The sequence below is a fragment of the Grus americana genome, chromosome 28, assembly GCF_028858705.1.
Source record: "Grus americana isolate bGruAme1 chromosome 28, bGruAme1.mat, whole genome shotgun sequence".
NCBI lineage: Eukaryota > Metazoa > Chordata > Aves > Gruiformes > Gruidae > Grus > Grus americana.
Genome location: NC_072879.1, coordinates 1756956 through 1769337, shown reverse-complemented (window position 1 = coordinate 1769337; position 12382 = coordinate 1756956). Strand labels below are relative to the sequence as shown.

Genomic DNA, 12382 nt, shown 5'->3' with positions numbered 1-12382 from the left:
TCCAGGGCGGCCGCGGGAGGACTTACATGGCCACAGGGAGAAATTCGTGGGGAACGTCGCTCCCTGCAGTGAAGTCTCCTGCCCATCCCTGTGCCCGCTCACAGGCACACCTACACGCTCCCCAAAGGCGCGCAGGTGTGTGCCAGCCCACCTCTTCCCCGGGTGATGCTGCCAGTCCTGTCCTGCCAGGCGGGTTCAGGTCTGCAGCAGCCTGGCTTTCTCCATTACCCTGCCTGGCTCCATCGCTAGCTGAGCTTTTCCCTGTCCCAGCAGCTCCTGCTTTCCAATCCCCACGTCCCAGCTGCTACGTTGGGATGGGCTCCGCCGGGAACTTTCCTCCTTGTTTTCACAGCACAGAAGCTGCTTTGCCTTTGCTTCTCCATTAAGCTGGGCTCCAGCAACAGAGCAGAGATGTCCAACGATAACATCGCATCCCCCGAGCGCCGGCTGCCTCCGCACACCCTCACAGTTGCGCACTATAAACCCCGTCTCTAGAGATATTTTAATATATTCAAAGCAAGAGGAGCTGCTTGAAAATCACTCAGATAGGACTCTCAGCTCTTCATGAAGAGCAACAGATGATCACGCTGGGGTTTAAAGTAAACCCCGAGGAGGGGAATGCTGCTAGTATTTCTCCTCCTCAGGAGCGGGTCAATCCCACCAGAACTGGCTCTCCGGGAGCATCTGAAGGGAAAAGCAAGGACCTGGATGCACGCACACAGCTGTGCCTCTGCAGACCGCGGCTGGGGACAGAGGTCCTGCTGCTGAGCCAGGGCAGGTGGAAAATTGGTTTCTTGGTGCAAGCGCAGCCGAGCAGAGAGCTGCTGCTGCCGTGTGCCTTGCAGAGGCGCGCGTGGCTCTGCCCGGCAGGATGCCGAGCCTTTTCCCCGTGCCGCGCGCGGCTAACGAGCACAGCTTGGCTGTCAGATGTTTGCGGTAATGGAAACACGCAAACAAACCCATTCACGGGACAAATGAGAATAACAGTTAAATCGGAGGCGGTCGCTATGTGGCCACAAGCAGGCTGCCAGCTGGGGAGGTGCAATCTAACCCACCGGAGGAGCCGCTGTTCTCATAGCATCCAGGCACCGGTGAAGCCTGCAGACCAGGCAGGTGCCCGTGGCGTGGAGCAGGGCGGCAAGAGCACGCATGCTGCTGGGCAGCGGAGGGGGGTACTGGAGGGGTCAGGAGAGCCGGGCTCCGTCTGGGCAGGGACACGCACACGGTTCCCCTCGCTTGGGAAACCAGGTGGGGAACTGCATCCCCAACCCCACCGGAGTCAGTGGAAGAACATCCCGCTCTCCGACCCCGCGTGCCTCCCTGCTTCCCAAGCTGGGACTGCTGACTGCGGCAGACTGTCTCATAGCCAGAGCTTGACCTTTCCAGCACCAATTAGCTGGGAGAGGAGCCGTGCAGCTAATGAGCACATGAAGGGGTTTATCTCACCCGGCAGGCGTGGGCAGTGACTATAAAATTCTTGGCAAAGACAGCAGCTTGGTATTGATCTTGGAAAGGCCAGGTGCTGCGTCGCATAAAAATCACGTAGAGAAACGTTCGTTGCTCCCATCTGACTCCCGCTGCTGCTTAGGGGCCGGTGTCCGTGAGACCGACCCCTCTCCGTGCCCAGCGTGGCGAAGGGCCCTCGTCACGCAATACGTGACATTTCTGGCACCCGATGCTGTCGACAGCGAGAGAGATTGGCATCCCCTTTGGGGGGGGGTGTCTCTGCTCTGCCCCCGCCGGAGGGTACCAGGCTGCGGTGCCGATGTGACCGGTGACTGCAGCCTGGCCGGGGAGAAGCTGGGCTTGTTTGACAAGAAAAGGGATGTATCCTGATTTCCACAGGTTGCAGGGGAGATGCTGGAGAACAGGGGAGATGACACCATCAGAGACACCCTGAGAGATACGCGAGATCCAAGGGAAGGTCCGTTTATTTTTCTTGATACAGAGTTTGCAGGAATGAGGCATTGGGAAATGCTCTCGCTATCTGCCCGGTTTGGCTGGTTTTCTTTTGAATAAACCAGCATCTGGAGCATCTGGCCTTTCAGAAGGGGCAGCGCCGAGCGAAAAGGGATCCCAGTAGCACAGGAGAGAGTCCCAGCAAGGGACGGGGCTGGGGGAGGCCACGGCGTGGTGGGACTGGCTCTCCGGCTGCGGCAGGGGAGACCTGCGGGACGGTGCCCGGGAAGCTGCCGGCTGCGGAGGCTTTAGAGCTCTGTCCCTGATCCGGCCCCTTGTGCTCAGGAGATTTGAACCGGTTACTTTTCTGATTCCACCCACTTACAGCCAAGTGTGGTTAGTGCTGCTAAAACCGCTGTACGTGGGATTAAGAGTGGATAATTAGCCCCGAGCTTTGCTGCTGTCTGTACCTGCAGGAGGCTGGAACGAAATTCTGAGTCAGAGAAAAACAGCATTTAGAAAATGTACCAGGCCTGGGCAGAATAATCAGTCGCTGGTAACGACGATTTATCTTGCCACATCAGTGATGTCGCCCGTTGGAACGTCCTCACTGCCTGGCGCGGGGTTTGCAGGGAAAGGGCATCCCGTAAATCTCAGCAGCGTGCTGCTCCAGTGGGAGATATTGTCCTTCTCACTTCGCAGGCTGGAGAGGTGCTTTCAGCTGTAACCTGGCAGCCAGCAGAAATATGGCAGAGGCACAGTTTCACCGCAGAGCACCTTTGCTGTGCTGCAGGGAATCGATGTTTCCTTCCTAGTTTAGCCCCGGCTTCACGCCCGCCATGTAGCAATCCCCACCGCAACCATTTTAAACAAAACCTTTAATTTATATTTCTGTCCAGGCTGATAATCCCCATGCTGGCGCATCCAGAAGAAACGAGTCCTGTACCACGGCAGGCTGTAATAACATATCGTAATATTTTTTCCCTTGGGAAATCCTGCCAAGGGCACCGGAGATGTCTCGTGAGCAAGGATGAATGAAGCCCTGCAACCCATCTGTGAAGCAGGGCAGACTGCTTCCTGTTTTGTAGACAAGGTAAGGGGCACAAAAAGATTCCCGGGAGCTCAGGAAGGGAATAAACCTCAGGAGTCCCAGCTCCCAGTTTCCAGGGTTAGTTGCTAAATACGGGAGGCTTGCCATTTCCGTCAGCTGCCATCGAGGATTTGTCCCCATGCTTTCCTTGGAAGATGATGGGACAGTTAAACTGAGCCACTACCATGTAGTAGCTCAAGCATCAAAAGAAAAAGGAGAGAGGTTTACAGGAGCATGGCTTAATTCGCATTTGCCTGTCAGCTTGGAGCATGCACATGTTCAGATATCACAACTCAAGTAACTGATAACCGCTCGTTTATTAATCTCTGGTAACGCAATCTGCCCTCTCAGCCCTAAGTGCCGAGCAGAGACGATGCCCTCAGGAGCTGGAGATCAATTTAAATTTTCAGCAGCCTTAGTCCGTGACTCGCTCCACAGTGCCAGCGCTCCTTATAATAACTGTTGAGCGGATTTTCTGTCACATAACTGACCCCGGCTCCCTTTCTAGCAGCCCTGGCTGCCACATTCTCCTGTGCTGGAGAAAGAGCCGGTAATATCCCTGCCACGAGCCACGCAGGAGGGCACGTGTACGCCTGGAGAAGTCTGGGATTTGCACTATGAAAAGCTCCCACCCCCCTTTCGCACCAACGCTGAAGTCCTTCGGGTCCCGGTGCTTTCGCGCAGCAGCATCTGGAGAGAGCGGGGACTCTGGGGTGCTGTGTCTGGCTTCTTGCTCATCCTTGTTGCTGGGTGGTGCTCAGCCACGCTGGGAAAAGCTCCCTGGTAAGTGGCAGTTCCAGCAAAGGGCTTGTAGTCCAACTAGGCTGGAGGGATGGGGGAACCAAGCCACCGAGTTAGAGCAGGACGTGGCCCAGGTCACGCAGCCTGGCAGGGGCGGGAATCAAACCGAGTTAATAAACTCCCTGTTTAATGGCCCCGATCCGAAACCTGATTGCTGCGGGCTCCGCGTGGTCTCATTGCAGGGACCTCAGCTGACTCCCCCCAGCTGGCTGCACACCAGCTGCCCGCCTGGACTGGGACCAGCACTCCCAGTTCCACCTCTCAGGGATCCTCAGTGAGAATTAAGAGCCCTGAACGTGAACCTGGCAGCATCCCAGCGCTGCTGACCCAGGAGGCTCTGCTTCATTAACCCCAAAACATTGCTGACCACGAACACTTTCATTCTGGCATTGCAGGTTCTGCTTCTCGATAAAAGCAAAAAGCAATTTATGAGAGCGCAGCAAATAATGTGAAACTCGCTTTATCACAGCTGGTTAAGAGCGGCTGGCAACTGTACCCCGTGGACTGGTGTGGAGTAACTATTTCAGGAAAGCTGCCGTGTTCTGAAAGCAGAGGTCCCATCTGCAATGGACAGGCTGGGAGAGGGACCCCGACACATGCAAACATCCCACCCCACAGCCACAAAGCTGGAAATCAGCTATAAAGTGAACGCGATCACTCTTCTCTCCTAGCCTTCTGCAGCTCATGTCTTGGGGGGCTCGGATAGTCTCCTGCTCTGCATTTCAGCAGTTTCAGCCCATCAAGAACCTGCTCTCACCTGGAGATAAACAGCAGGAGCTGCTGAGAGGAGGGAGTGCTGGGGTGCACCAAGATCTCCTATTGATACCCAACTGCTGGCACGGGCAAGAAAAAAGGAGAGGTGCGCTGCTCGGTTGAAATGATTTCGCTTTTATTCAGACACCGTACGGTTACAAACCTGCACCCCGCTCTGCTCCCCAGCCCGCCTCGTGCAGCTCCACCACCGCTGCTGCCGCCCGTCCTGCCCCGCAGCCGGCGAAGCCCCCGGCCCTGCTGCAGAGACTTCTGATGCCCCGGCCGGGGGCAAGGCCATTTCCATGCTTTTCCTCCAGGTAAAGTGATGCATCTGACGCCCTCACGTTTGGGTCTGCCTGCCTGGAAATCTGAGGCATTTGCAAAAGTCTCTCTTTCGCAAGTCTTTAGGGAACCTCTGTTTCTCAGAGCTGTTTTGCAAGATCAGTGGAGAGGCAGATGCGTAGGCTTGAGCTGCCGAGCGTGGGCAAGGTGCCTCCTGAGGATCCTCTGGAGCAAGTTCTTCCTGGGCGTCTCAGCAGGGAGCTCCAGGCTGGAGCAGTTTCTCTGATAGCCCACCCCCAGGAGCCTCCTCGCTCTCTTCTCTGCCTCTTTGCTTTCCAGAACATCTCTTATTTGGATGTCTCTGAGCGGGCTGGCACATCTGGGCAGGAGAAGCCCTGCTGGAGTCCTGCAGACCTGGCTGCCTCCACCGTCCTTGTGACCGGAGGCATGGGGACTCGGCTCCTTGCGGTCCCACAGGCCTCCACCGGTCTGGGAGCAGCCGCCTGCCCCAGCAACAGGCATCCCGGGGCATCTGCAGCATCCTGGCTCCTCCTGCCAACCGGGACGTATCTCAGCAGCAGGACCTCGAGGGTACCCTGAGCTGGAGTGAAAAAACAACGCCTCATCACTGGTGACCTGTGGGCTCTGCCCCAGGGTGACAAAGCCGTACGGGGTGGTGACCTTGGGGAGATGGCGCAGGGACAGAGCCGCTGGAGCAGTGGGGTCCGGGATAGCCTGCGCAGGGGCAGCGAGCCCAGCATTAGAGCAGGACGAGCTGGAGCCGGGCACGTCGTGCTCATCCTCCACTGCTGGGTCCAAGCTGCTCCTCCAGGCCGTCGCCGCCGGCTGCCCCTTCCCCTTGCCTGCGCGCCTGTGCTTTCTCTGGATGTCCAGAGAGGGGACAGTAAACTGCGGGATGCGGTCAGGCGTCACCACATGGAGGAAGATGTCCCTTGAGCTCTTGCCCTGGAGCGCGTGGGGACAGAGCATCCCCTCCCAGAGCGACATGGTGGGACCGACGGGGCTCCCCGGCGCAGCGCTGCGTATTTATGCTCTGCAGCCAGCCCTGATTGCTCTCCGTGCGGTGACGCGCGGTGACAATGGCTGCCAGGTCCCTGCACCTGCTCCCTCCGGTCCGGCAGCAATTTGTCACCCGCCTGGGCACAAGGGAGACAGACAGGGCGAGGAGACACTCGTCCCCAACCTCTACTCCTGCCCTCCTGCTCACGTGCAGGGCCACCCATGGGGCAGGAGCGGGGGAGGCCCCCACGAGAAGAAGAGCTGGATGAGTGGTGCGAGCCGGGGCTGCGGCGCCGGGGGTGGGAAGGAGCCACGCACCGGGAACGAGTGCAGCGAGCGGTGGCCTGTGCAGGATGAGTCACCGTCCGTGGGCATCAGGTGGAGCTGAGCGGAAGGGGCAGCCAGAGCTGAAGCCGGGAGACAAACACTTCAGCTCTGCCTAGCAAAACTCCCGTCAGGAAAATCTCCACCTTGGCCCACGCAATTACCCAGAGAAATCAGCAATTTCAATCACTGGGGCCCCCAGGTCCCTCCTCCCATCTCTGCTGTCGCTAGGGCTGCGTGCTGGCTTGTTCCTGGCAGCATCCCTGTGCTCCCGTCCCCGCCGGGAGTGGGACTGCGGGGGGGGACGACGGTCCCGGCAGCCCCCGGGTGCGAGGCCACGGTGAGGAGAGGCATTGCGCATCCTCCAGGCAGGAGCACGAAACCGCCGTCCCAGCAGAGCCTCAGCCAAAGGCTGCGTTGCCTTTTCCCCGCTCTGCAGCCGGGCAGGGGCAGAGCTGCAGAGCCGTTGCCCTCGTGGCTAAGGAAGCCTCCTCCGCTGGCAGGGGGGTAACAAGGGCTGCTTTCTGGTGGTTCCTGCTCTGCGAACGATGCGGAGAGAGAAAAAGCAGCTCTGTTTCTGTGCGGTGCAGGGTCCGTCCCTGCAGCAATGCAGCTGGCCCGTTGTAACGTGCCGTGGTTTCGTTCTGTCCCGCACTGGGAACCCAAGGGGCTCTGCCGCGGGTTTCGGCAGGAGCAGGAGCAAGGCCGGGCTTGTTTTGACACAAACAGGGGTTGGGAGCCTGGACAAGCCCAGGAAACCATCTCAGAGCATCGTGAACAGCCACGTCCCAGCTCTGCTGAGGGGAGCTCACATCTGTCCCCCAGATGTGTGACCAGTGGCAGGGCTACAAGCAACATCTGCAGATGCTGGATACGGGTCCCCATCTCTGCGGGGTCACCTCTGCCACACCGCCCTGTTCATCTGGATGGAGCAGGGAGCTGGGTGCCCCGTTATCCCCACACTGTGCGCCCGTCACCCCCGGGGCAATGCGCACACACTGTGCCCGCTCCCTGGGTCTCGTCGGTGTTTTCGGCAGGGTGTCTGTTACCTTGCAACAGGGTAAAATGACACTCAAACATTAAATGCCTTTCCCTGCTCCAAACCCAACCTGCCTGGTAGAAATAACAGCTGAAAATCCCTCCTAATAGCTGTGAGGCCTGAACTGGGCAGAGACACGACCCCAGCCCATCTGCACATCGCGGTGCCTGCCTTGGCCAAACACGGAACCAGGGGGAGGATCGACGCTGAGCCGCACGCGGGGGTCAGCAGGTCCATGCTCTCCGTGATGCCCAGCACGGCTTTTGGATGTACGGTCTGCACGAAGTTAGAACCTCAGCGAATGCTCAGAGCAGGGGCTGAGAGGATCTGCTGCAAAGCAGCTTCTGGAAGGTGCTTCTAGGGTCTCAGCTAAGCCCCTTCTACGAAGGGGAGCGTGCGTACTTGTGTGTTCACGTGCACACAGAACTGCTGGCTGATTGATTCAGGCTGCGGTTTCAAAGATCCAGGCTTACTCCCTTCCTTTCATCTTTACGGATTAACACAAATCCCAGCCCCAGCTTCCCCGCCCCCCCGGTGTGGGAGCAAGGGGAGGGCACGGACCAGGAGGGATGCTGAGGGGCCTCCCCTCACCTGGGGTCCAGCTTCTCCCATCGCTGGGGGGGTTCAGCAGGGCAGGTTTGCTGCCATTTCATCATCCTCTGCCTTCAGCTGTTTGCGTCAGCACAGAGTGAGGGGAGATAGCCCAAATCAGAGGCTTGGCAAGCTACAACCCCCAGGAGAAGATGGGCACCCCAAATTGAGAGAAAATAACCCCCTAACTGAGAGCCATCAGCCCTTAAGCAAGGCACTGGGACCAGTGCTCGAACCAGGGGAAGCCCCATGGGGGGGCATTGGGCTGCCCCACTGATCAGGGAGGCCGGCAGCTCGTCAGTGTGATGAGGGGCAGCTGGACCAGGAGCTACAAGTAGCTTGGGGGCTGCAGGCTGGGCTAAGCCAGGCTTCTGTCTAGTCTGGACTCTTGGGCTTCATGGAGCAGCAACTAGGGTCATGTACCAGCCCAGAGCGGGTGGAGATCCTCCAGGTGCTGAAGGGGTTGTTTTTCTGCTGGGGGCACTGTTGGAGCTGGTATGGAGGATGTCTGACCTTTCGCTCTCTGTCTAGGGGAGACCAGTTACCTGCAGTGAGCCCTGCTCCTTCTCCAGCAGGTTCCTGCGCCAGATCCTCCAACTGAGTTTTGTCACATACCTGGTAGGTGATGTTCCTGCTGCTGGAGGAGTATGAGGCCAAGGGGATGGGGTGACAGAACCTTGAGACTAGCAGTTCCTTTGGTTTCTTGGCTGGATCATCCTCTCTACTCCTTCAGTCTCTGCCCTCTACTCATGTGTGCTCGTCCTCTGCTCTTCTCCCTGTCCCAGCTTTTGCCTTCTGCCTGGTTTGGTCCTGCCTTGCTCCCCTTCTGCTAATGGTTGTTGTGGCATTCATGTTTCTCCTTCGCTGGGCCAGGAGAGATGGGAGGTTGTTGGGGGGCAAGGTGCAATCTGACTGGTCCTGTTTTACCTGTCTGAAGTTGGTCCCAATCTCAGCACCGCACTGGGACAGAGCAGGGTTTAAGGGTTTCACTGGGGAATTTAAATAGCTGGAAGTTCTCACAGGACCTAATGTAGCTCTCTTGTTTGCAGCTGAAGATCCTTCAGAAAGCAGCAGTCTGGATTGGATTTGTGGTCCCTGTGGAGACCATTATCAGCAAAGTCTACCCTACCCAGTCTCCTACCAGGCCTGGACGACTTGCCAAGAAGCGCTGGGGGAGATTAACGCACCTCCTCCTCCCCGCTGTCCCCACCAGGATTCAGAACATCCTGGGCTACCTGCCAGCAGACTGGGGCAAGAGCAACATGCCCAAGGGTAAGAGCTGTGGCCTCCTGGAACGCCTGAAGGCTTTGCAGCTAAGAAGCACATAGTGTGAAGCACATCTAAAGACATTAGGTCTGGAGCTCCTGTGCTGGGTAGAAAGCCGGAAAACACACAGATGTATGTGTTCCTTCTGTATGCATAGCGATTGTGCCTCCTGTGAATCCCTACAGAGATCCGAGAAGCTCTGATCAACCCATCTAACAAAGCAAACAAGAGGAAGAGGGATGACGTATCTCTGGAGGAGCAGGACTCCTGGTTAGTGATACTGGAGAGGGACCTGCCAGAAGATGACTCTGAGGACCTCACATATGAGGTATAACACTCTGGCTGTTGAGCAGGTTTGTTCCTCAGGGGCTGGGCAATTCAGAGATGGTTGTGTTTGGCCTCTGTGTGCTCCTGGTAGACTGGGAGTGTCACTGCACAGGTCTGCAGAGGAGCTGTAAAGAGCTTTCCTTTATTGTACCCCTTTTGAGGGCTGCTGGCTGTCCAAAGAGCACTTAAACATCACTCCATTGGTGTCTGAAAGATGTGGGGGCCCCACTTGTCCTGTAACACTCAAGTTTCCCTTTGGTTGATGTCCCTGTGAAGCAGCATCTCCATCACTCTTGGCTGTGGCTCCCAGTGCTGTTGGGGACAGGGCTGATGTGTCCTTCCTCAAACTACCTCTTTCCTTCCCAGCCCTCAGATGTGGAAACAGATAGTGAGGAGTACAAGTCCCAGAACGACACTGAGGCAGACCTGGAGCTTGACGAGCAGGATGGGACCATTATGCTGAAGGAGTCATCGGGTTTCCAGGTGAGTATGCCTGCCTCATGCTGGCTGTAGACTTGGTTGGGGGTGCACTTGCAAATATTGGGCTGGAAGGATTTGCTTCAGTCCTTGTTCCCTTGGCTACAGAAGGAGAGGTGTCTGGGCTTACTTGACTACTCTGAATTTCATGGGATCGCTCATGGGTGTGGTGCTGCCCTTCCGCAGAGCTGCAGTCTGACCATGCCCCTGTCTCTGCAGGTGGAGGACGTACAACCCGCTGGGGTCAGCGATACCCCAGCACTGCTGGCTGCATGTATGGAGCTGGGACCAGAGGATCCAGCTGGTTCCAGCAGTGGGAAAGATGCTCCAGATGTTGATAGTGGTGATGCCCAGAAGCCACAAGCTGATGTGAGTGGTGGGGACGGCAGTGAGCAGGAGGCTGATGCGGATTGTGATGACAGCAGCAGTTTGTCACAGTGTGGGGTAAGGACTCCTCTATGCTGAGCCACAATCCCACCCATCCTCTCTTAGTGTGGAGCAGGGGAGGTTTCACAAGCTCAGAGGCGCGTTAGCCTGGGCGGATGTCCCCGGGCTCAGAGCCTGTGACACAGCTCTCCATTAACTTTGCTGCCAAGTGAGCTAGGAAATGGTCGTAGGGGCTCTAGCTCTTCTCTTTGCAAAGAGACAACCTCAGTCCCCTTATGGCGTGGAGGTGATGCTGGGTGTGCACAGTACTGCGGGCATCGTCACCTCTGTGTGACAGCACTGCCAAATACCAGTTGAGCATTTTGTGCTGGTACCCAGGGCAGCCACCTCTGAACCAGAGCTGCTACCAGCAGGTCACCATGAGCCCTTCATGACTTGCTGGCCCAGATATCTTCTGGTTTAAAACAGGGAGGAGCTGCAGGAGGGTCTTCATTGCTAGCAACTTCACACGGGGTCCTTCACTGCCCTAGACCTGGCTGTGGCTGCAGCACTGGTGGATACCCTCCCAGCTCCCCTGAGGCTGGTGCTCAGCCACCCCGCTTGCAGGGAAATGGAGGATGAGGGGAGGTGCAGGGTGGGTTGGTCTGTACTCAGCAGCTCCCCCCCCCCCAGTGTCAGTACTGACTGGCCAGCGTTATGGGTAAAATCCATGTGTTTTCTAGGATAAGCAGGAGCCCTAACCCATGGACCTGGACCTCTGCTGTGGCTGCAAAGTGCCTGGTTCCCTGAGGTGGCTGTGTCCTTGAGTAAGCTGTCCATTTAAATGCCATGTTGATATTTTTGAACTTTATAATAAAATTACCTTATTTTTTCATGTGAATTGGGATACAACTGGCTTTCAGTACCTGGAACTAGCAGGTTCTGCCTGTGCACAGCAGCATGTCCATGCCAGCTGGCTGCTGAGACCCCAGGGTGTGGGGCTGCCAGCAAGACCTTTCCCTCTGATCCCTCCTGTGGAGAGGCTCTTTGTGGCTCCTAGGAGGGTGATGACTTTGGGAATGCTGAAACATGGGATGCGAAGGGGATGGGTGCAGGGAGTGGAGCTACAGGCTCAGGGCTGAGTGGAGCAGGGTTTCCATGTGGCAGCACCTGAGCATGGCCATGCTGACCAGTCCCTGGATGTCCTTGGGCTGGCTGGCTGCAGAGGTGCAGGATGGGTGCCTCAGCAGAATCTCCCTCCACGTGTGTGACTTCTCTAGAAATACAGGAGGTAGCAAGTCTCTGCCCTCAGGATAAAACAACCAGCTTCATGTGGAGCTCATGTTGTTTAGTGAGCACTTGTAGGTCTTCAATCTGCTTTCTGGCCTCTCTACCTGGGTATTTCTGCATAGAGCATTCTCCCTCCATGCAGATGCTGCAGAGGATGTTGGTGCGGTACAAGAGTTGAGCAAAGGCTGATTCAGTGTCTGGAAAGGCAGGCTGGGGTTGGAAAGTGCCTGAATGCAACCCAGAGCTCTGGAGTGACTTGAGATTGGGCAATGCTGGATCTGTTGTTTGGAACAAGTCACAGTTTCTGAAACTGCAAAGAGCAGTAAATCCTCCAAATGTGAGTCTAAAAATGGGAACAGCTCAGGGTGTCTGGCTCTCTTGCTCAGGGCCTGCCTGGAGGCTGTGTCTGATGACACAACTGCCTTGAGCTTTAGTTGTGTGTATCAACTTGGACTAACGATGCTCCAACTGTTAAAAATAACTGCGGCATCCTGCAGCAGGGATGTTCTGCTGAGCTCTCGGGCAGGTCTAACCTGGATGAGCCAGGCCAGCTCTGCTCAGAGTCTGACAGCCACTTCTGCCTACCAGCTTAGCAATGCCTGTGCTTAACCCCTGCCATGGGCAAAGTATAAAGAAGTATAAATCTTTCCCAGCTCGGGAGGGAGGTGTTGAGATGCCCCAAGGTTTTGTTCTCAGGTCTCCCATTTCATATGGGCTGCAAGAAAGAGTGGGAGTTAAAAATCCCAGGGAGTTCAAGAGCAGGGTGGTAACGAGGATGGAGGTGTCCTTGCTCTCAGACACTGCTGTGATCAGGAATGCTAATGTCTTTCTAATTAAAGAAGGTTTCTTCTGTCAGA

The 12382-nt window shown here is 56.7% G+C and overlaps 1 protein-coding gene across 1 annotated transcript; it reads right to left on the bottom strand.

Annotated features, from left to right (window-relative positions):
- Positions 1-4984: 4984 nt before the first annotated feature.
- LOC129197458 (C2 calcium-dependent domain-containing protein 4C-like) lies at positions 4985-6047 on the bottom strand. The gene has a single exon (XM_054805956.1). The coding sequence runs from the start codon at positions 5831-5833 to the stop codon at positions 4985-4987; it is 849 nt and encodes a 282-aa protein (XP_054661931.1). The 5' UTR covers positions 5834-6047.
- Between the last annotated feature and the right edge of the window lie 6335 nt (positions 6048-12382).

Bases quoted from the DNA above. Each gene is read 5' to 3' on its own strand.
- LOC129197458 (XM_054805956.1), bottom strand. From the start codon at position 5,833: ATGTCGCTCTGGGAGGGGATGCTCTGTCCCCACGCGCTCCAGGGCAAG.